General features: G+C 34.9%; 2 protein-coding genes across 3 annotated transcripts; both read right to left on the bottom strand.

The window, feature by feature from the left end:
* Positions 1–7,092: 7,092 nt before the first annotated feature.
* Positions 7,093–8,093, bottom strand: LOC110098261 (heat stress transcription factor B-4c). The gene is made up of 2 exons (XM_020825020.2): positions 7,854–8,093; positions 7,093–7,764 (listed from the first exon to the last, which is right to left on the bottom strand). Exons 1-2 carry the CDS (start codon positions 8,091–8,093, stop codon positions 7,093–7,095), a joined length of 912 nt encoding a protein of 303 aa, XP_020680679.1.
* Positions 8,094–12,228: 4,135 nt separating this feature from the next.
* Positions 12,229–19,182, bottom strand: LOC110098273 (IAA-amino acid hydrolase ILR1-like 6). 2 transcript variants are annotated; one of them, XM_020825041.2, is made up of 5 exons: positions 18,573–19,182; positions 15,942–16,067; positions 13,886–14,200; positions 13,365–13,493; positions 12,229–12,790 (listed from the first exon to the last, which is right to left on the bottom strand). In XM_020825041.2, the coding sequence occupies exons 1-5, from the start codon at positions 19,047–19,049 to the stop codon at positions 12,443–12,445; spliced, it is 1,395 nt and encodes a 464-aa protein (XP_020680700.1). In that variant the 5' UTR covers positions 19,050–19,182; the 3' UTR covers positions 12,229–12,442. The 2 variants fall into 2 exon arrangements, with proteins under 2 accessions (XP_020680700.1, XP_020680699.1); XM_020825040.2 differs by having other exon boundaries at positions 12,229–12,805; positions 18,573–19,177.
* Positions 19,183–24,333: the final 5,151 nt, after the last annotated feature.

Below are 24,333 nucleotides of genomic sequence, written 5' to 3'. Positions count from 1 at the left end.
GTGGAATCAAGAAAAGAGTCGAAGCCATTTGCGCGAGTGATCTTGAGAATTTGAGAGCGCCATACCGGATAATTGTCCGTGGATAGAGGGGATTGGACGAAGTTCTTGATGTTGGCAAGCAGAAATTTGAGGGAGGAGGAGATGTGGGACGCGTCTGAGTTAGAGGAGTCCAGGTGATCGGAGATCTGAGGAGGAGAGGAGAACGAAGCTTCCATGGTCCCTGGATTAGCGCCTATCTGATACCATGAAGAACTTGTAGAGTTCTTTGAGAAGAACCATACGGTTTCTTGAAGCAGAGAAGAAGAAAGCAAGATGGAGAAATATTGTATTATTGCGAATGATTATTTACAGAGATACAAAGTATTTATAGAAAACATAATACACGGAGTACAGAAAGCTATATATTAAACTTGTGTTTCGGTGTTGCTAATAAAATCATCCGCCCAATTGCCTAAACTATCAGAGATCTTTTTAGACTTTGTTTGGGATAATTTTTTTGTTGCTCTTAAAGAAACTCTCTACTAAAAAAAACTGTGCTAAAAACTTCTTTGAGAAACAATAAAAAAATGATTTGAAACGAAAACTTAATCAAATTTCTAATAAGCTTATTGGCAGCATCAGCCTATCTATTATTTTGCAGATGATGAACATAAAAAACTTCTAACAACTTCTTACTGAAAAATTAAGGGTTATTGCTGGCTACAATTGCATTTGGTAACTCAAATTTGATAAAGATATAAAAGTACCACAACCTCTACAGTTCCAGCCAACAAGTCCACTATGCATTAGATCTGATAGTTCTAAAATCAACCATCTCCAACCAGTAAATCTATCAATTACTGGACCATCATCAACAAACAGAAAGACAACAAAAAAATCGAAAATTCGAGTGCTATTTCGTTTTTACCCGTAGACGCTTCTCCAGCTCTCGCAAGAATTGTATGGGAGTTGTCCTCGGAGGGACTTCGGTGCTCGCACATGCTTAGAATAGGCAGGGAACATGCGGAGCATGGTCATCAGTGGGACCTGACCAACTACCTAATACTACGCAGGCTCATCAAACAGCGCTTTTGAGCTTTCTTCAGGATTTGGCCCGAGAGCCCATTGTCATGCAATCAAAGTATTAGCCCGAAATACTTTTTGTTGCCTTCCATGATCTACAGGTACCAAATAACAACAACAAGTCTTTGTCCCACTATATGTGGTCGGCTACATGAATCTTGATCTTTTTCGTCATTGTGTTGTGTTAAAAGTCAAATTCTCATTTAAATCTAATAAGGAAATTAATATCATTTCTAATATTTTCGAACCAAGTCTTTTTAAATCTACCGCTACCTTTCTTAACATAAGTTAAATCTAATACCTCAACTTTCCTAATCGGGTCATCGGAAGGCCTCCGTTTAATGTGACCAAACTATCTAAGACGACTCTCTCTAATCTTATCTTCCACTGGAACTACTCCAACCTTATCACGTATATGCTCATTTTGTATCTATCTCTAAGGTACAAAAAAGAAAGAAAGTAAAACCTTTGTGTATTTTAACATTATTCAACCCTTTTTTGTTCTTTTCATTCGTGCATCCCAGCTCTTCTTCCCTTTTTCACTTTTCCTTTCTTCTCATTCCCCCACTCTGAATTCTGATATATCCTATTCTCATGAGGCCTCAGCTTTTAACCTTTACTGGAAAGGCAGACTGTATGGGCATATGAGCATTAATGCCCTGCGGTCAAACTTTTTATTTATTACTATTTCTCTCAAAGTTAGTGTCAAAAGGGTCCTTCGGTGCTAAAAATTTTCAAAATTTCTACAAACTAAGCTAGTTAGTACCCACCTCTCTTACTTTCTATTGAAAACCTTCATCTTTCAGCCCTTTACTAGACGGACTTATCATGAAGGCAATCAATTACAACATGGAATTAAAGAAGAAAAAAGCTTCTTAGTCAAAGATCTTCTTCACTAATAGCTGCTTGGAGGGAGAGAAAGGTGAGAGGAAGGAATCCGAGGACCGCTTTGTTAGGAAACTTAGGTCAAATTGTGATGGCTGTACTATTTTATAAAAATAATTGTTAAATTATTGTAAAATATATATATTTTTCAAAATTAATATGATTATTATAAAATATATTCTTTTTGAAAAATTTAAAGTACGTATGGGCCAAGCTATAGTTTTTTATAAAAATAATTATAAAGCTGATGCGGAGAAAGTAGTTTCATAGCATAATAATTTATTAAAAATAATGAAAAAATAGTGGTCAAATAAAAATCGTGATTAAATTTTGGAAAGTAAAGTCACAAATTATCCCAAACGAAATCATAAACACTTTCTAACAACTACAATATGTTAAAAAATTAGTTTGTAGAAGTAGAAATTTTTAGAAAGCAAAGAGAACATCAAGACAATAGTAATCAAATAAAACTATTTTTTATGAAAGATATTTTATGAAAGATATAATATGAAAAATAAAATAATGAAATAAACAGCCTCATATAGATCCTTAAAATATCAATAAGGGAGGTGTCTATGAGCTTGTGGCCCCCATTTGGAGATTTGCTAAATTGATAACTATTTTGTGTAAAACACAACACTTCATAGCATTCAAAATAAGATGAATTACTAATGAAAAAAATAAAATAAAATTTCTTTTGGGAATAAATAAAATAAATTTAATTAATGATATATTTAGCATGAAAGATATTTTATGCATGGTTGAACACCTCTGTATGAACTAGAAAAAAAAAAATTTATTGATTACCTTAAAGTGCCCTCAAAATATTTATTTTTAAAAATAAAAAGTAAGTCATTATATTTGGAATGTCTACAATTATTCTAAAATATCCAGTATGCTCACATCATTACACAGAAGAAATTTGTTTATTAAAATATATTTTTTCATGTAGCTTATTTTGATTTATTGATTGAGAACTTTATGTCACAACGAAACTTTGCATTGATCACCTGTGCGGCATTAGCACTCCTCCTTGTGCTAAGCAGCCTTAAACCCACCTAATTTGGCTAGATTGAGAGGAAGTAAATGGGGAAAGCTTTACTTTACAAAAGATGTTATAAAAGAGTAGTTTTAGAAGGGTGTGAGAAGATTGTTACAAATGAAGGGGGAGGGTCATATTTATAGTCCTCCTCCATGCCTAAGAACATTTTAGAATTCCCTCCAAGATACATGAGTATGGAGTTCTCTAGACTACTCCCCAACATTCTTACACTCTTACATAAATTCATAATATTCTAGAGAGTTCTAGATTATCCTAGAATACCCTCTAAGTTTCTACACTATTCTAGAACATTCTAGAGTGCTCTAGAATCTTTAAGGCCTTCCATAATCTTTTGAAATCTTGTAGAACATTTTAGAATCTTTGAGGCCTTCAAGAATCTTCTGGAATCTTCTAGAATCTTCTAAAATCTTCTAGAGCCTTTCAAAATATTCTAGAACCTTTTAAAATCTTTCATAACCTTCCAATGTCATATGACCCCATTTAAGAATGGTTCTAGAAGACCTCCTCGCCTCTGCTGGACTTATCACGCCCAAGGGGTTTAGCCAAACTCCTAGTCCCAACATTTGAATGTGACACTCTCCCCCACCTATGATTGTGATGCCCTCACCGTGAACCTACTTGAAGCCATGATGAAAATCATAGGATCTCCACAAATCCATCTTGTATCTCTTGCTCACATGGCCCTTAACCCCTTAGCTAGCTTCCTTATTGTTAGCTGGTCTATCTAGGACTTGGGATCTCCCATCTTATCTTGGCTCCTCCTCAGGTTGCTTCTATGGCAGGACATCCGAAGATACATCAAAGACTTCCATCATCCCTATTGGTAAGCCTTCAACTTGAGCCTCTAACTCACACCCAAGAGTTAGATGGCCATCCCTATTCCTTGGTATGTCTTCCAAGACTGGAAACTCCTCGTCCTTAGAGTTATCTCCCTCTTTTTCTTGCTCTGCACCATTTGTATTACCTTCATCTGTATGACTCGATCATCATCCTCTCCAATTTTTACCTCTTAACACTTTGTGAGGAGTTTTGGGACCATTTGAGGACAATGTCTCATCCATTGAGGTCCTTTGCAAACAAAGCAAACGATTCTCCTCTCCTTGCCTTGACCCATTAGTCGCTCTGGTAATTCTAAGCCACATGCTATGATTTGACCCCACAAGCATCCACGGCTGATGGTGGAAGCCTTTGCCAAGGTAAACTTACAACCCTCATGTAGGTCCCCGGGCCCACTTGAGCTAGCATCTCATTAAGCTCCCTCTTAAGCACTCCATGCACCTCTACCTTGTCCATCACTGAGCCCTCCAGTCGAGACTCCACGCCTCTTCTCGCATCCTGAATGGTGGAACCTCTTTCCACTAGGCTACTCCCATCTTCACCTTTATCATACATTTGGTCCCCCATGCCATTCACAACCTCTATCCATCGAGGTAAATGTGAATCAAAACTAGAGATCCTCTAATTGGACTTCCCCCATGGCTTGGATGCTGGATCTCGCTGCTCATCCATTCATCGGCTTCCCCTTGATGGTTCCACGCTTGCCTTACTAAGCTAACCTCCTCTTAGCCTGTGCTTTACCCTTGCATTGAATTGGTTCTTATACCACTTGTCACAGGAAACTTTGCCATGGTCACCAGCACGGCCTTAGCACTCATTTCTTGTGCTAAGCAACCTTAAACTCACACAACTTGGCTAGAAAGAGAGGAAGTTAATGGGGAAAGCTTTACCATACAAAGGAAGTTATACAAGAGGTGTTTTAGAGGGTGTAAAGATATTGTTACAAATGAAGGGGGAGGGTCGACCTATGTATAGCCTCCTTCCATTCCTAAAAACATTCTAGAATTTCCTCCAAGATGCATAAGTGTGGAGTTTTCTAAAATACTACACAACATTCTTACATAAATCCATGATATACTAGAGAATTCTAGATCATCCTAGAATACTCTCTAAGTATCTACACTATTCTAGAACATTCTAGAGTACTCTAAAATCTTTTAAGCCTTCTAGAATCTTTTGGAATCTTCTAAAACCTTCTAGAAATTCTAAAACATTATAGAACCTTTTAGAATCTTTCAAAACCTTCCAATGTCATATGACCCTATTTAGAAATAGTTCTAGAAGAACTCCTCGCCTCAGCTCGACTTGTCACGCCCAAGTGGTTTAGCCAAACTCCCTTTACCAACATTTGGTATGATATTTAGTTACTAATCAAGAGGCCTTGAGTTTAAGTCTTGAGTGTGTAATGTGTGTGTGAGTTTATCTTAGTTGACTTAAATGTCCAAAATAATAATAATTTTTTTAATAAATATAATAGTTGCAGCCTACCGTCACATATCCTTAAGACAACCTCAAAAAATAGTTATAAAACTATACAAAATGACAATCTTTATAATAGGTAAAAAATCATTAAAATATGTATTGATATGTGCCATAAAAAATATATATATTTTTATATGATTTAAATATTAAAGTGATATATAAAAGATAAAAATTTTGTAAATTCTATAATAAAAAAATAACCCTAAACAAATGAAACCTTTAAATGTGAAAAGAGGACGGTTAATATGTGTGGAAGAGGTAAGAAGGCCAAAAAGGTTAAAATGGCGCGGTCAAAGCTGGCTTTGGCCATAGCTATGCATAACTCCGTCAGGCTGATTCAGACACTGAGAGAGGAACTGGAGAGGAATAATTTGCTACAGTTTCAAGGGGAAAAGGGGGTTAGTACAATTGGAATATGTGTGGAAGAGGTAAGGGCCAAAAAGGTTAAAATGGCGCGGTCAAAGCTGGCTTTGGCCATAGCTATGCATAACTCCGTCAGGCTGATTCAGACACTGAGAGAGGAACTGGAGAGGAATAATTTGCTACAGTTTCAAGGGAAAAGGGGGTTAGTACAATTGGAGAAACGGCCCGAAAATCACAGCCGTTGATTGTTCTGGGGACCGCCATTCGTCCTTTTCTGCTCTTTTGTTTTACTCTGTCTGAGCCTCTGATGCAACCACAGAAGCAGCTCGTGGGCCGAGCTGACTCCTCAGCATGGGGAGAGGAATCTATGGGAACCATCACGTTCCAATGAACGGCTCAGATTCTTTATTCCGCCATCTACTTTTTTAAATCTCTCTCTCTCTCTCCTCCTTTCTCATATTGTTAAATGCTTAAATTTTAATACAAATAGATTAAAGGAATGTTTGCAAAGATTGCAGCATTTGATAAATTTATTATGAAATTATTATCAAGAAAAGAATTTTTTTATCATGATTATAAAAAAATAAAATTCTTAAAATGAATAAAATTATATTTGTTATTTAAAAATAAAAAAATAAAAAAACTATTTTAGTAAGTTTTTATGTGGATAAGATTCAATTTGAAGATCTTGACGACAACAAAATCGTTATCAAATTAGTTAAGAAAAAACCCACTCAGTTCTCGGTCTTCCACATCCATTTCTACGTTGAAAAGTTCTGATTTGGGTCACAATTAATGAGAGAAGAATAGAAGGAGGAGAAGTGGACCAACTGAAAAGACCCATCAGCATTACTCTCCGAAATTATTCTATTACGATCCGTTGCCTTGAAGAAAGCCATTTTACACCAAATCTTTTAAACAAAGCATTAAAAGAAAAAGATAACCAAATTTTCATCAAAACCCTCCTTTTAGTTCCTAAGCACTCACAACATTAGCCAGCGATAGAGCCATTTTATCTCTTAGAGCATCTCCAACCGAATGCCAAACATCAAATGTACGTATGGCGTCGTTCGGTTGCTCCAGCCGAACGCCAAATCCTCCATCATTTACTTGTGAGTGAACAGTGCAACGCCTCACCTAAGCTATTTTGCTCTCAGCCGAAAAAAAGTTACCTTCGCAGAATACAGTTAGATTGGAGCAGCATCACAGCGTTTTAAAATTTAGCTTTATTTTGCCGTCGGAGATGCCCTTATAGTTTTATTAACGAGCGAATAATCTTACGGTGAAACAAAAATCTCATCTTTTTGCAGCACTAGCAAATTAAATACGGGCCAACAAATTACTTACTGAAGAAACAAAACATCAAAGCACAGATACAAATCCCTGCACATATTCCCATATTACATAGAAGGAGAAGGCGGCATTTGATTAAGCCCAAGGCATTCCTTATTCAAACCGAGTCGCAGCTTGGTCGACGAGGAAGCCGCCTCGCCGGGGTACTCCCTTCTCTTAGCACAGATACTAACGCCGAACAGCTTCGTTGGGCTCCCACTGCTCTCACTATCCTTCCCATCCGGCCTTGCCGATGGGTCCTGATCAGCTATAGTCAGCGAACTGCTAGACGTCGCACTTCCTCCTGAGTTCAGACCCGCCGCCCCACGGCGGAGTTCGTAGAAAGAACCACTGGGGCCGACCGGCCGGACGTGGTTTTGCACGAAGTAAATGATATCGTTGTAAAGCCTCCGCATGTGAGCCAGCTCAGACATAAGCGCCGCGTTGCTCCGCCGAAGCTGTTCGTTCTCCTCAAGCAAAGCCGGCGCCGAACCTCCGATGGCTGCAGCTTCGCTAACGTTACCGAGTAAAAAGAGGCGTTTCGCGGCGGCGGGTGCAGAGTAATAATCTTCAAAAGGGGTTTGAAAGAGTGGAGAGAAAGATGGCTGTAACGAGCTGGCGGCGGCTACCGCGGCTGCTGAGGTTTTCCGGCGGTGGATCTCGCATAAGAGATTTTTCTCTCCTTTGCGAAAGAACTCGTTGGCGAACTCCCATCTCTCCGGCACAACCTTCCTAAATCCCTGGCGAGAACAGAACGTACATGAAACTATGTAAGAGTGGATAAAGTGGAGAAGAGGAAAGAATGAGAAGGCGTAAGTTAAATACGGACGTAGGTGTTGAGCTGGCGGACGAAGGAGGAGAAGTTGTTGTGTTTGAAGTAGTTAGGGAGGAGGTCGCGCGCGAACTCCGGCGGGCGCCAAACGACGAAGGTGGAGACACGATCGTCGCCCCATGACACGATGTGGTTAGTTGAGGGGTCGTCGACGAGCTGGTACGTTTTAGTCAGGAATGGCGCCGGCATGGCCTGAGCCGTCTCCCCTCCCCCCGCCTCCCAGTTTCTATCCAGCATTTCTCCAGCGAGGAAAAGGCGGTTTTTTTCTTGGCCTCGGGGTTGATGGAGGACAATGGGGCAGTAGTAGGCTTCTTAGGTTTTTAAAGAAGGGAGTAGGAAGAAGGGTGGAGAAGAAGGGAATATGTGTCCCTGTGTCTGTAAGCGCTTGGGAGAAGATCGAGATCGAGAGAGAGAGAGAGAGAGAGAGAAGCAGGGTGGTTTCAAGTTACAATGTAAACCCGTGACTCTGTCTTTCTCTTCGCTTCTCTTCTCTTTCTTGAGGTGCGCCACTCAGTTGGAGGCTTTTAGCTAGATCTGGCCTCGTTGGTTTTGGTTCCTTGTTGGTTTATTATAGGACCTGGTCTCTCTCTCTCTCCAACATCACCGAGGCTTTTAGTGAGTATAGCAAGATTTTCTTTGGAGCTGTCATTGACAAAATTCTTTTTTTTTTTTTTTTGGGGAAATCATTGACAAAATTCTAATATTAAAAAAAAACAATAAATGAAGAACACAAAATGTTTGATCGGCTGTATATATTATTTTTCTTAATTTAATTTAAGCTCAACTAATAACTTTTAAAAAATAAAAAGAATTAATTTTTTACAATTATTTATGCATAATTATTTATTAGTATCACGTACAATTCAAAATTTTGTTTTATGTAAACCGTAAGAAATTAATTAGTTTACTACAAGTATAATCTAATACAAAATTGTAATAGAACTAATTTATATTTTAATTCTTGTTAATTTAAAAGAATATTTCAACTTTAAATATCAAAATTTTATTATTTTTCTAAACATTAACTAACCAAATAAGCGATTGCCCGACAGTAAACAAAATAATCATCTTTATCATCAATTAGTTCAGCTTTGTTGGGTCTATGAAATCATTAATTGTTCAACAAAATTTTTTATTGAAGTATCTCACCATGATGATTTTAATGGAACAAAAAACATTCAAATAAAACTTCTAATGACTCAAAAAAAAAAAAAAGTTCAAATAGATAGACTTGTTGCGGGCTAGAATATTTGTGATGGTAAAGTAAAAGAATTTTTCGTCCTAGCATTACATGGATATCTAACACAAATCAGATAACTTAAAAACATCATGATATTTACATGGAAATCTCTGTAAAAAAGAAAAGACTACGGGGCCACGCCTAGTTGAAATGATTCAACTAGTATTTGAATAGATTACAAATATTACCTCTAAAGTTGAGGACAATTAAGGAAGTGGGTTGAACTTCATGTGAATGATGACGGTCGGGAAGAAATCTGACGGTGGTAAAGCGGAAGTCTAACAACTATTGAGCAGAAGTCTAGCAATGGTCGGTAGTCGGGCGGAAGTTCTGTGACAGTCGGTGGCAGTGCAGAAGTCCAATGGCAGACGGTGGCCAGGAGGTTGTCGAGGGGGAGAAGTTTAGTGGCAAGAGAGCTCACACATTTTTCTTACTCTCTTCTCTCCTTTCTCTTTCTTGTCCCACTCTAAATGAAGAATAAGTGACATATTTATAGTTTTTTGGGAGTATTGTGGCTAGTAAATAAAGAGAACTTCAAGGTGATGTTGGGAGTGTTTTTTATGGATGATCGATATTGACTCCCTCGATCATAAACTATTTATCAAGAATTAAAATGTCTTAATGATTTTATAATTTGGTAATCTTTGACTTGTTGAATTCTTCTCGTTTAGTCGCTCGATTCGACTATAAGCATGTCACATTTGAATATCATTTGATCATCCAATTTATAAATTGAACATTCTAAATGTGTTTTGGGTCCTCGATTTGGACTTATTTGGGCTCAAATTGGATTGAATTTGGTGTCATTGGGTTCGCCTCCTCAATTCAACTATAAGTCTACAAGTTTGCTGAAATCATAGTTAAGATGCTCCAGATTTAATTTTGGAAGTTTTCAATTTAAATTTGCTTCAAGATTCGTGCTTGATCAAGCTACTTTTTTGATGATATATCAAGACTAAATTAAATTAGATGAGTTTGGTACTTATGCCCCTATGTATGAACAAATGGATATGGACTTCAAATATAATTATTTTGATGTTAGAAAAGATAAGAAAAGCACTCTACATATAAATAGTTCGATCAGTTAAATCGATAGACATCATGAGATGATCAGATAAACAATCAAAAATAGACAAAACATGAATCTTAAAGTGGTTTGGCTCACAAACCTATATCTTTTATACAAGTTTCTCTTAGTATGTCCCTTATTATTATCCTGAGGATTACAATGCTTAGAAATATTTGAAATACAATAATAGAGGAAACAAGTGGACATGCAAAGTGAATTATAGAAATTTTTTTTTTTTGGGTTATAGAAGATTTGGGGGGGGGGGGAAGAGAAGTGCAATAGACTATAATGATAGGTAGTGCCCAAAGGGAGGTGAATAAAAGGTTTATGGAGCATAACAAATTATATTAATATAAGCATTGATGTTAAGTGTTGAAGGTAAATTATCAGGTGATGCATAGAAATTAATATATTATAGGAGGGGAGCGAGATATATTTCTCATGCTATGTAGATCATATGATGAGATTTAAGAGTAGAGCATGGACATCAATATAAATGATCTTTAGTTTCAAAAATGTAGCTAAAACCTGATCCAAATTTATGTCATTTGATCTAATATGACACCCAACCTTACTAGCAGGTTGACCTTGTGAGCGTGTGTACTGGAAGATATGTGAGAATGAAGAGAAAAAGAGAAAGGGAAATGCTAGAGAAAGCTGTTATAAAATTGCTCAAAACTTAAAAGCTCAAAATCTAAATAGATCTAAAGATACAAAAGTTCAAAGAAAAGATCAAGTTAAAGATCCAAAATGTTCATCTTGACTTCTTATTTTCAAGGGTTTTGAGGGCTATGAAAACTGATACCCAAAACAAAGTAAAAAGTACAATGCTACACAAACTACTCTAGAAATGTGTCACCTCTAGATTTGTTGAGGGAGAGCAAGAGGTTATAGAGATATGATGGTTTGTCTGTGGGCAAGCTCAATAATGCCAAGTGTGCAGTAAGCTCGGCTCAGCTCTGTTCGTTTGCAGCCCTATCAATGGATGAATGGTGTCGGGGTGCTACTATTGAGTTGTGTTGAGTCTAGTATTGCATAGAGGAAAAGGTGAGTGAACTAATGTCTCAAATAAGATAAACTCAGTGGTCGTTGGTCATGGTAGGGTGAGTTTAGGGCTCTATAGGTAGGTGCTTTCCTGTAGTTGACTTAGATGTGCAGGGGATGAAGGCAATTGTGCCTTGGCGAGGGCCAATTACTGTGATGGTTGTCTTACTTCCATAAGAAAGGTAGCGAGTTACTTGGTCGATGAGGTCTATACTGCCCCCAAGAGGGGCGAGCTTCATTCATAGGCCCAGGCTCGTAAGGCCTGATATTGCTTAGATGAGTTCCTCGCGGGGCCTATAGGATGTGAGTCCTTACCTTGCAACTGACTAACAACTAAATTTTCGTTAAAGCTTATGCAAATATACAAAATGCATCAATACTCTCCACATAAAATGTTCACAATCCCTTTTCTTGATTTCATGTGATGACTGGTTTGTTTTTATTTCTTACACTATATATTTTAAAAATGTTACGAAAATACATACGTTGTAACAAAAGGTATTTTATATTTCTGTAAAATATATATTTTTTTTCAAAATTTAAAGTAAATATTAATTATATAAAACACAGTCACTCTCAACCTCTTCTCTTTGTTTCATAAATTGTGTCCCTCCCAATCTACACCTTCAACAGTTTCTTCTTGCTCTGAGGTACCTTCAGCATTCAATCAGCTTTGTACGTCAAATTGCAAAACAAAATACTATTTTCTTCCACAGCCCAACTCAAGAGATATTGTTATGTGCGGATATCAGACGGAGAGAACCATCCGATTTTTCTCTCTGTCAATAGTAAAAGCACAGTTACTGTAGCAGCTGTGTTTTGACTGCGCTTTACTGTAAACAGAGAAAAAATCGGACGGTTCTCTCCGTCCGATGTTCGCACACAATAAAAAGTCCGGTTGAGTAATCTGTAGTTATATTATGAGTATTTTCTACTGGCAGCATAACAATATTATTCTAATCAAAATAACATGAAAGACTGATTAATCACTTCTATCAATAGCAATAGGTCAATAGGTGGCGTAGAAGGAGTAATAATGCTATAAATTTGCGCTGCTGGCTTCAATGATCTGCAATAACCGCCCTGTACAAAAAACTGTTCATTGCTCGGAAATTTCTGCCCCTCCTCCAGTTCAAGAAAGAATCATTTATATACATATGGCAAAAACTATGGAGAGCAGCTCGCTCTAAAATGATCATGAACACGATCAAATATAGAAGAATGGTTCTCTAACTAACCAAGTCCAGATAGATATCTTTCAGCAATGGCAGCATGGAAGGCGGCACCAACAGGTAGAACATCTTCATCAATCATAAAGTGGGGAGAATGAACTGTATGAATTGAACCCAGAGATTCGTTCCTCACACCAATGTAATAGAAAGCAGCAGGAATAATCTCAGAGTAAAAGGAGAAGTCTTCTGCACCCATTACTTGAGGAACCAGCCTATAGTTCTTCGAACCCAATAACCCAATGGCCACATTCTTTACATGTTCGTACATTGTCACATCGTTAACCATGGGAGGGTAGAATCGTTCTTTCTCAAAGAAGTTCACTGAGGCCGTGCATCTGTAGACGTTAGACTGCATCATAATAACCTGTTAATGTAAGTTCAAAAGACAGTAAGGTGCAGAAGGGATTTGGAAGAAGTTTGAGAAAAAAAACAAAGCAAAATTAATTATGAGTTGGCTTGAATTGGAATATCCTAGTATGCTTACACGCGTTTTTAGGTAATTGCTCCCCTTAAAAGTTTTAAAATACTATGGTCTTTAGACAATTGCCCCAACATAATTAAACACATTGTGTAGAGACATTATTGTTAGGAAATGATAAACCAAATACAAATTGATCCCGCAACATATCTGTGAAGCGTACAATGACTAAGGATATGAACAAATAAGGGCCGAGAGGTAGCGCCCTTGGAAAAAATTTTAGTTATAAGGATATTTATGAACAAAAAAATTATACACTGTTACTTATAAGTTTATCCCCTGAAAATTAAGGATGGTTCCGCCCCTGACTATTTGTTTGAGTTTATTTCAAGGCATTGATAAACTAGATTGAAATCAGCTTCTTCTCACTCCTAATTCAGGTTGTCTTAATACTTCTATGATCATTTGAAAACAAGAATACATCATGGCACATCTCAATGCGTACCTCCTCTATTCTTTCTCGGAGCTTATGAAAGGTAGCATTTGAGAAAGCTCTGAAAGTTCCACCAAGGATGACAATTTCAGGTACCATGTCGAGATTGTTTCCTCCATTAACTGCTGCCACTGAAACTACCTGACAAAGGGAGATCGAAACTATGGTGAAAAAGAAATGATGAAACGTTGCTGAAATTGTTAAGAACTTGGAATAAGATTTATACAATTAGGTGAAATTATATATTTTTGATAACTACTCTGCATCAGTCTTTCAGTTTGCAGTTGCACTATACTAATGAGATTATTTATTTTTCTCATACGCAACATAGCAGCTAAAAGGGCTCTCTTAGACTTTGTTTGGGACGGCTTTCTTATTGCTTCTTAAAGCAGCTTTTTAGTAAAAAAATTAAAAATTTTGTACTAAAAAACTGCTTTAAGAAGCACTGAGAAAGCCGTCCCAAACAAAACCTTAAACTTTGAGAAAACATCAACACTTAACACATTTGACTCGTGATATTTTAAGTTATTCACCTGTGAATCTAGAGGATTAGATTCCCGGGACACAATATTCTGCAAACTGATTACTGCAGCTGCGGCAGCTACAATGGGGTCGATTGAATTGTGAGGATTTTCCGGTGAACTTTGCCCACCCCTTATCTCTGCTTTGAAGAAACCGCAACCAGCAAGTAAAGGACCAACATTGGATCCAATGACAGAAGTAGGATGTTGATGAGATACATGAGCAGCAAATATAGCCTCCACATCCTCGAGTGCGCCTTCTTCAATCATTTTCCTCGCACCTATTCCTGCTTCCTCTGCTGGCTGAAAGAGCAGCTTCACAGTGCCCTGCAACAAAGATGAGATACAGAGTTACAATGTTAAAATTTGTTTTATTCTCGTGTTAAATGACGTCCACACATAATTCAACAAAGCACATAAAAGCAATTTAGTTTACATAATATTTCAATATTTATTTGAATAATATTATCTAATGCCATTTAATATTTTATCGTGGTTCGTGGACGAGCCTGTTTTAAGAGAAATTATTCTGTGTAAAGACTGGAAGCAGAACGCCATCCAAAGACCAATCAGAATACATTACGTCAGTGATACCGAGCTGCGATTCCGAGCGAATGGGTGACGTGGTGCATTCTGATTGTTTTTCGAACGGCGTCATCCACACAGAATAATTAATCCTGTTTTACATGATGCATCTTCATTATAAAACTGAAGAAAGAATGATTGAGGCAACCAATATCCTTAAAAAAGTTGCAGAAGAAATTAATTATGATTTCAAAACATGAGACTTTAAATTATTAGGAATTAAGTGTGTTTTTTAAAATAGGATGCATTTGATAATTTTGATTAGTGAAATATATTGGTAAAATTAAATTTTTAAAAGAATTCTAATATTTTATCCAATTATCATTTTTCTTACTAGATAAATTACTATGAAAATATTAAACAATTTGATCCTTATCTACGAGTAATTTTCAGATTCTAGATCACACTGATCAGTGTGATCCACAGTTTTAAGACTATGTTAGGAAGTAAACGTAAAATGTAAATTGGGATGAAAATTGATCTTCCTCTTATATCAAACAATAACAACAACAACAAACCTTTATCCCACTATATGAGCCGGCTACATCAATACTTTTTTCTCTATTATGTTCAATTAAGAGTCAAATTCTGATCTAAATCTAATAAAGAAAGGTCATATCTAATATTTTATAACCAAGTCTTTTTTGATCTGCCTATATCTTTCTTAACACAAGTAAAATCTAATAAATATACTTTTCTAGCAGTGTCATCGAAAGACCACCATTTTATGTGACCAAATCATCTAAGGCGACTCTTTCTAATCTTATCTTTCATTGTAGCTACTCCAACCTTTTTACGTATATGCTCATTTCATATCCTATCTTTAAGTGTAAAGCCACTCATCCACCTGAGCATCCTCATCTCTGCAACACTTAACTTAATATTATGCTTCTCTTTTAATGACAAACATTATGCACCATAAAACATTGCAGGTCTCACCACCATCTTATAGAATTTTCTCTTAAGTTTAAGAGGACCTTTTCTATCACATAACAAGCCCAATGCATTCCTCCACTTCAACCATCCAACTTGAATACTAATAATATTCCTATCTATTTCACCATCACTCTAAGCAACAGACACAAGATATCTAAATATATGTTCTTATTAATGACTTGATCACCCAAAGTCACAAAACCCCTCACTAGATCTATTATTGCTAAAATTACACTCCATATATTCAGTTTTAGATCTCCCACTTATATATACTTTTGGAATCAAATTCTCTTCCAAGAACGAAGATTGGTTATACAGAGGAACCCAACAATTCATAGAAGTAAAAATCAAAACAATTAAAATGCCGCAAAGAGACCCAATCTAACAACAACAAGAGCGTTACTATTTAAAAAAGAGTTAACTTCAATCTCATTTCAAATGCAGGCATATTTTCTACTTTTATATACATCTTAACATAACTAACAAAGAAACTATAAGATGTACAAAGCAAGCCAATACAGAAATTAAAGAAGATAAAATTACTTACCTTCAAGTGATCTTCACGAGCCTTCAAAATTTTGGCAGCACCAATAAGCATTGCCACATGTGCATCATGCCCACAAGCATGCATTTTACCTGGAACTTTGCTTTTGTGCTTCCATTCTACAGCTTCCTGAGAGAAGAAAAAATAATCAACGATAATTACAGTGTAAAAAAAAATAAAAAAATTTAAAGTATTCAAAAATGAAAAATTAAAATTCTCAGGTTCCTCAACGACAAATAATAATCAAAATAAAACAAAGTAAATATGCTGGCTCATATGGTATCTTTGAAGTTTCAAAATGTTGCAACTTGCAAAGAGGAAAAAAGCTCATATGTGAACATCATTGTTTCACACGTTCAATTCCTACAAAAGCAAGATGTGCATATAAGGATAAAGAAAGACTACTAATAGATCACTGGACAAAACTGAAAAGTCATAAAATAAGCCAAAAAAAATACATTTTAAGGAATATATTGCGCGTACAACTAAAACTTGTCAATTAAGATAAAGGAAATAAGATTCTCACGGCTCAGAAAAAAGATAGTTATTAATTAATGAAAAAGAAAAGAGATAAAGAGATAGATAGTGAATAACTTGATGCCTAAATCACATCTTATTATTTTTGCTTTTTCTAAGTTGCGGTTGTTGAGCATTTATGCTCGAAAAAAGAGAGATGCTATACTTATCCCCAATATAAATATTTTTAGGCTTCATTTGAGACAGCTTTCTTACTATTTTCTAAAGCAATTTTCTACTAGAAAGCTGCTTTAGAAAGCAAGAAGAAATATGTCATAAACAAAGCCTTAAATTCAATCCAAATAATCTTTTGATTAGGGAGGTTTTTTCAGTTGAGTGTATTAGGAATGCACTACATTTTAAATATAAGAGTGTTTATTTTTTAAGTGTTTATTTGATTAAAAAAGCAAATGCATCCAATAGGTTATTTTTGGTTTACAAGGAATAATTCAAATCGAAAAAAAATAAAATACATGACTTCTATGCCCTATGCAAATCCCCCTCAACCCTACAAACCCTCATAAAACACCGTAGAACTAATCATACCCATCCTCTTGTTCGTGTGGTGATCATATCAACCTGATCACTTTCCCTATCTCGTCTCATGAGAAAACCCTAATCCTAGATCATCCCTATCACTATGCTAATCGTCACCGCAATACTATATCATCCCCATAAGCTTCGTTTGGGACAGCTTTTGGGGCCACTGCTTTTTCCCTGCTTCCAATAATTTTTTATATAGAAAGCTACTTTATAAAGCAATAAGAAAGCCGTACCAAATAAAGCCCCATCAAATACACCATTCATGGATATTGTCCCCACCATGCCTTTATGCATTTAGTGAGCATATTTAAAAAAAAAAAAAAAAAAAACACACAAAAATAAAGATTGCATGAATTTGTTTAAACAAATTAAAAATAAAAATGCAATGCATATAATTTACATGCATTTGAAAAACCTCTGCATTTTAAGTACTCACTAACAAACAACCACCAGGCCATAGCTGACTAAAAAAAATACATAAATTTAAATCGGGATGGCTTTGCTTAGTTGAAAATAAAAAAAGGCAGACAGTGCAATATATTTCCACATGAAAAATACATAATTGGCTGACCTAAAAAATGTACAAACCAATTTTATTTTAAAGCATAGATTCCTTTGATAGCGAAGCTCTACTCGAGGAGTTGAAATTCTTTGTACTAACATTTGTTCATTTTAGAGAAAATTTGAGCCATTATACCCTTACATAAATTTGATCAAGATGAGTTTTACAATCTATGCATAAATGAATCATTTTAAGATGAAAAAGAATATATGATAAATGAATTAAATTTTATTACATTCATCTCAAAATAAGTTTAACAGCTATAAAATATTTTCTAATCAAATCTCAGGCAGGTTAACTGATGCAGAGCATCTTAACTAAATTACTCCTTAGACCTATTTTAATTAGTTTGTTATGTGCTTCTTTCAAGTTTCTTCTAGAGTCTTCTATTTAGCCTATATAAGCCAGTTTTGTAGTAGAGAAAGGGGAGAATGATATAATATACTCTTTGAAGCTTTTGAAGCTTGTTTTCTTCCTCTCTGGATTGGGAGACAAAAATCCTTCTTGCAGGCCGAGTCTTCCGACGATCCACTACATCATTAACCTAACCCAAAATTTTCCATTCAATTTTTTAGAAGAAGCCTAATTATAGGATAAATCATTACGTATGGACCATCAATCAGAACGAATCAATAAATACTCAGTAATACTATAAATACTCAAGTGTGAGTATTACTGAGTATTTCACATATGAGTATTTTGTGAGTAATTGTTGAGTATTTTATGAATATTCGTTGAGTATTTTGTAAGTATTTGCTCAATATTTATAAATATTCAATAAATAGGCAGCAATAAGAACAATTTTTACTTCTACATAAAATAATTTCTCCGAAGCATAACATGTTCGATTCAAGGAACATCCTTCACAATGAGTAAAAAGAAACTGCAATCAGGAACTCGGAAACCGAAAATCGGCCCAAATGTTTGCAAATGGACAAACAGATGTTCCAAAACAAAACCCAAAAAAAATTTAAAATCAATGTGATTCTGAATTTCTTCAAAGAAGGACGAACCTGAATCGGAAGAGCATCCATATCAGCCCTCAGCGCCACAACCGGGGGACCTCCAGTTCCAATCGTGGCCAAGATCCCCGTCCTCGCCAATGGGAAGCGATACTCGATTCCCAGGCTATCAAGCTCCTGCTTGATCAGCTTCCCCGTTTCCACCTCCTCGTAAGCCAGCTCCGGGTGTTCGTGGATCCTCCGCCTCAACCCCTTCACCCACTCCACCGCCTCCGGCATCCTCGCCAGCCGCAGAATCTCCTCCTTCCAATCCTCTTCTTTACCCTTCGGCAGCCAGCTACTGCTCCCGTTCGCCTCCCCTGCCCGCCGCGGCGGCCCGGAGACCTGGAGCACCCCTCCGATACGAAGCTCATCAATTTCCAATTCCCCGGCTCCCGCCTTCCATACAAGCAGGACAGAAGGTAGCAGAAAAATTAAAACTTTACCCGGCAAACCTGCCATGAGATTTAGGCGGAATATGAAAGCCATGGAGGGAAAAAGATGAAGAAAAGAAGGAAACGATGGGAATAAAAAAGCGAGCTTGAAATGGCAATTGCCGAGGAGATAAGCAGATGTTCACCGCAGTCGCGCGGCATTTAACTCGAGGAATAAATCATAAACAGAGACGGAGGGCCGCGCGCTCGAGCACTTACTCGTCGTCACGGAGATGGCGACCCGCACGAGCCACCAAAAGAAAATAAATTAGGCGGATTATATATGCATCTAAATAATAAAATGTTTAATAAAAATTATAAGGTAACCAAAATTTATTATAAAATTAGTGATTTTGAATTTTTATATAATATAACAATTTATGTATAAATATTTTGTTATTTCAAATAATTGTATCGGACTTATGATATTTTTTTAATGAAGAAAAGCAGAGCTAATAAATATCAAATAATTAAATAATTTTTTTAAAAAAATCTACTAAATTTCCTCTAATTTCTTAAGAAACTAAGCAACGCAATAAAAGAATTATCATTCAGATATTTTAAATTGTGTTGGAAAACAATCATTAACACATATTTTATTATGTATTATTATATAAAATTAGATTTAAAAGTTATTGAATTTATTTTAACATTAGTGTAATATAAATTATTTTTATATAGAATTAATTTTAAAGTAAATTACTAATTTAAAGCTCAATTTAATACAATTTACATAGAATATTATGATATAATTTATTTAATTTATAGGAAAGAAACTAATTTAAAAGAAAGGATGTATCAAAATTTATAATGAATCTTTAAGTTGGGTTGAACTCTTTTTCGTGATTTTGATTTTTCGTGTAAGAAATTTTTGCTTATCTTATAAATTTCAACTTTTTTATCATCTATATTTCTGAAACATTTATATAATTAGATGAAAATATATTAGTTTATTATCATAAATCTTCTAACACATAAAAATATTTATTGAAGGTAATTTTTATAAGAAGTAATATGAATATTTTTTTCTTTTTAGTTTGAGTAAAGATAATTTGATTATTATTAAAAAAGTTGGCTTAAATTTTTTTTTTTTCATTTGCTTCATTTCAGATAGAAATAAATTCCTCTTATTATAGAGTAAAATATTTTCTCTAATTCAATTTTTCATCCCTTTTTATTAATTTGATTGAAGATAACATATAATATATTAAAAGTAAAATACTTTTCAAATATTTTTGTGAGATTTATATATATAGCACTAAAAACTTTCCAATTTATATATTTAACATCAAAATTTTAATATTTAATAAATCTAACACCTTAGCACTCTTACCCTAGCTAGCTTCAATCCAGGCAATGTGTTGCCATAGCAAGCCACATTGTGACTCTGGCAATCCCATTGATATGTTGCCTTAAAAAGCACTGCTACAACATCATTTTTCATGCATCAATCTCATCGGCATGCTGCCCTAGCCAGCTCCATTGCAATTTATGCTTTTTGACTTTGTCACTCGATAGTGGCATACAATAAAAGCATTGGGGTTAATGATATGCAAATATGTCGATCGGGTCTGCGACCGAGTGGTCGATAGAACTCGTTCCTCCCATCTCATCCGGGCTCGAATCCCCTGACTCTCCAAAAAAAAAAAACAATATGATCGGCAACGTGCAAAGATGTACAGATTGGATTTAAATACTATTTGATGATAATTAGTATTTTCTGTTGATATGCAATATTTTTTCTCTAAATATCTCCATGAGCTCGACATTATATTTTTATTTTCAAAAAAGAAAAGCAAAGAGGACCAGGCAGCGACTGACAGCGAGGCTGGCCAGTATTTACCCACGTGGGAGAAAACGTTGCTGATGGGAAAGGAAAAGTACCAGACGCAACGCAAGTTATCCAAATGAATAAGAAAAGCAGTGGAGCCGCGTACTGCGCGGGGGGTAGATATGGCGCATAATGGAGCATTGGATTCGGATTATTGTTCGTAAAATTTGTGTGGATTCGTTTTCTCTTTTGTTCTGTTGTCCTTTGATTTTTCAACAACATTTTTCACATTTTCATCGTGTTTTCACGCTCAATTATTAAAGCTTATAGTTTTTTGTTTTTATTGGATTAATTTATTTAGATAATAAATAGTATTATTAATTGTAACTATCGTTTTGATTGCGCTGTAAACGGCTTGCGCCTATTTTCCTTCAGGTTTTTATTAGAATTTATGGTGTCTTAAGCTTCAATTGGAAAGATTTTTTTACTGTTTATTAAAGCAGTTTTTTAGTACAAAAATAAAAAAATTTATACTAAAAAACTATTTTAAAAAGCAGTATAAAAGCCATCCCAAACGAAGCCTTAAAGAGGATAAATTAAGCGAGATAAGTTTAGAGATAGTAAAAAAAAATGAAGTTTAGAGAGTAGTTTTAGATGGTTTGGTCACATAAAAGGGCGGTCTTCCGATGAACTGGTTAGGAAAGTAGATGTATTAGATTTGACTTATGTTAAGAAAGATAGAGGTAGACCTGAAAAGATTTAATTAAAAAATAATAGAAATGACTATTCTTTACTAGATTTAAATGAGAATTTGACTATTAACTAGACATAATGGAGAAAAATGATTCATGTACTCGAGTCCATAGTGGGATAAAGACTTGATGTTATTGTTATTGTTGTTGTAACATATCTCTATAAAATATGATTTAAGTTCACATAGTTATTATAAATATTTAATTGAAAATTATGAAGATATTGTTAAATCTTTTATACGTTTTGATATTCTTTTGTTAATTTTAAGAAATTTTATTGTAAAATCTTGTGATGTTTCAATATTAATAATATATATTTTTAGCCATTATTTTACTAATATTATAAATAATTCTTTGAAAAGAGGGATTTGATATCTATATGTCATTTAAGAACTATGGTGTTCACTCTTAACATTCTTTCAGTAAATGATAGTTTATTTTTACTTAACTCCTCATCAAAAGATTTTTATATGGCTTGGTTTAGTAGACCTTGATTTTTCTTTGAAAAAATATTTATTTTTGCATAAATGATATGCTGATTTTAAACCAAAGAGAGAGGAATTTACATCCTTCCACTATGGATTAAAATTTTAGATCTTTCTCTTGTCTGTTGTAATCCTTCAAGCATTTCTAAGACAGTCAAATCTATTAGTCTTCCCCAAGTTAATGAAGACTCATTAAACATAGAGAAAATCAAACTTATTTTTGCATGAATATGTGTTCAAGTTCACAACAAATTTTTTTTGCTGGAAGGTGTCACTATTTTAGTTTCAAACCCTCAAAGTGTTATATGATTGGAAACTCACACCTTGTGCTAGTAGCCGATCTCCCATTCATCCTCATAACTTTTGTCTCATCAGTCCACCACATCCAAGCCCCCAAAATCACCCCCTTAGACGAAGAAGCTAGAGCAAAAAGCCTAGGAATAAGCTAGAGACAATAAAAATTGTCCAATCCACCTCCAAATCTTCACACTCAACCATAAATCATAACTATGTCTATGCTGAATAAAAAGAAATACGAGTTATTCAGAAACTTTTTGATATGACTACTCAATATGAGAGGTTACCTCATCTAATCACCTAGCCAATTGACCAGCTCACCTCATATACTACCACTTCTACTTCTCCAAAAAATAGCCCCTTACAAAACAAATTCAAACGTCTACCACAATATTGTTTGGCTATTGCTTTTTTGCTGCACTATTTTTGAAAAAAATTTAAACATTAGTCATAATAGTTAAATTATTCTTTCCCATAGTAATTTATATTCAAATTTATAAAATACTATAGTTGTCCCTAATAGATCATTAAATGTTAGAGCTAAATACTTAAGAGTAGAAAAATCAATTCAAATTGAAAAATTGAAATATTGGAGTTGAGCCATTTATGAGAAGATTAGAAGGCATATGGTCTCCCTAGCTTGGCCAGCTTCCAAAGCTCCAAGAAAGCTTCCCTCATTATTAACTCTTTGTTATGACAAATACTCGATCAAATCAACCACTCCATTACTACTCATGAAAAAGCCCCTCCAATTTTAATAGCCGCACTCAATTAGTTCTCTACCCTTTTACTCATTATCTCTAAGAATGATGAAAAAAAAAAATTAGTTCAAAATATTCTAATTAAATTTTTACTAAGATAAATTTAAGTTTATTAAATTTATTTTACTTTAACATGAACAAAATATAAATTTTCATTTATTTTATAAATATTTTTTTTATCAAAATATTAATTTTATTAATAAAAAATTATTCACACCCCTAAAATCTACACAAATATGGATTATAGATGGGAGAGGAAACATTGAGAAGCTGTTGTCACCATCACTCCATAAAAGGCATAAATCAATGTTATAAACTTTAGCATATAACTAATACAATGGGCCACACATAAGTTGATCATGACTATTAGTTTGCTTGCTATAAAGTACAAATCAATCATTCATTAGATCAAAATTATATGAATTTTGAGTCTGTTGTTGCAATGATTCCCTTTAGGTAATGATTCATGCATGTTTTGTTTTGTTTTTTTTTTAAATAAATGGTAATGATTGTTTTCATCATGATCAAATTTTTATTAATTGTCTATTTATTATACTTTTTATTATATATGACGCGAAAGAAATATTAAACGTTATGGATTTACTGTTGAGATGCAATCGGCAATTCAAACAAAATTAATAGCGCTATTATGTTTAAGATAGTTAAATTGAAAAATTTTCATGAGATTATTATAGTTTATTTCAATGATAGCTGATGCATCGATGTTCTTTATTACAAATATGAAAAAACATGTTTTTGCTCTCACTCTCCTAAGGCTAATTTCTCAAAATCTTAAATATATATAAGATTTTTTTTTATTGAATATAACTTATAAATTGGAAGAGAGAGAGAGAGAGAGAGAGAGAGAGAGAGAGAGAGAGTTTTCGTAGTCAAAGGTGTTGATGAATTAGATGGGGATAGAGGTGTCACTTAGCTAGGTTGGTTGTCGATAGGCACTAGGTTGGTTGGCAATTAGCGAGGGTTGGTTGACGACGGATTTGTAGTTGATCAACAATGGGTGTAAGACTAGTCGCTGGTCAGCGTGGCATGCAGAGCAGATGATTGTGAACTAATATTTTTAAAATAAAAAAATAAAGGGCAATTGTTGCTTGAGTCTTCTATAGCCTTGTCAAACACTAACATTTTGAGCCACGTTCTCTTGAAGTAAATACATGCTGATTCATTTGAAATCATCTCATAAATGAGAAACCAGTCACCAAGCTGGGTGATATTTCAATCCAAAGCACATAAGAACTAAGAAAAAAAAACTACT

This window comes from Dendrobium catenatum, unplaced genomic scaffold (assembly GCF_001605985.2).
Source record: "Dendrobium catenatum unplaced genomic scaffold, ASM160598v2 fragScaff_scaffold_249, whole genome shotgun sequence".
Lineage (NCBI taxonomy): Eukaryota > Viridiplantae > Streptophyta > Magnoliopsida > Asparagales > Orchidaceae > Dendrobium > Dendrobium catenatum.
This window is presented reverse-complemented; position numbering and strand designations above follow the sequence as displayed.

What these genes read in the sequence shown, in the direction of transcription:
- LOC110098261 (XM_020825020.2), bottom strand. Translation starts at nt 8,093, where the DNA reads ATGCTGGATAGAAACTGGGAGGCGGGGGGAGGGGAGACGGCTCAGGCC. An exon ending in TCCGCCAGCTCAACACCTAC is followed by an intron (nt 7,765 to 7,853) that starts GTCCGTATTTAA and finishes TGTTCTCGCCAG; the next exon opens with GGATTTAGGAAGGTTGTGCC.
- LOC110098273 (XM_020825040.2), bottom strand. Translation starts at nt 19,049, where the DNA reads ATGGCTTTCATATTCCGCCTAAATCTCATGGCAGGTTTGCCGGGTAAA. An exon ending in TGGATGCTCTTCCGATTCAG is followed by an intron (nt 16,068 to 18,572) that starts GTTCGTCCTTCT and finishes TTCTTCTCTCAG; the next exon opens with GAAGCTGTAGAATGGAAGCA. An exon ending in TCCGAGAAAGAATAGAGGAG is followed by an intron (nt 12,806 to 13,364) that starts GTACGCATTGAG and finishes TTACATTAACAG; the next exon opens with GTTATTATGATGCAGTCTAA.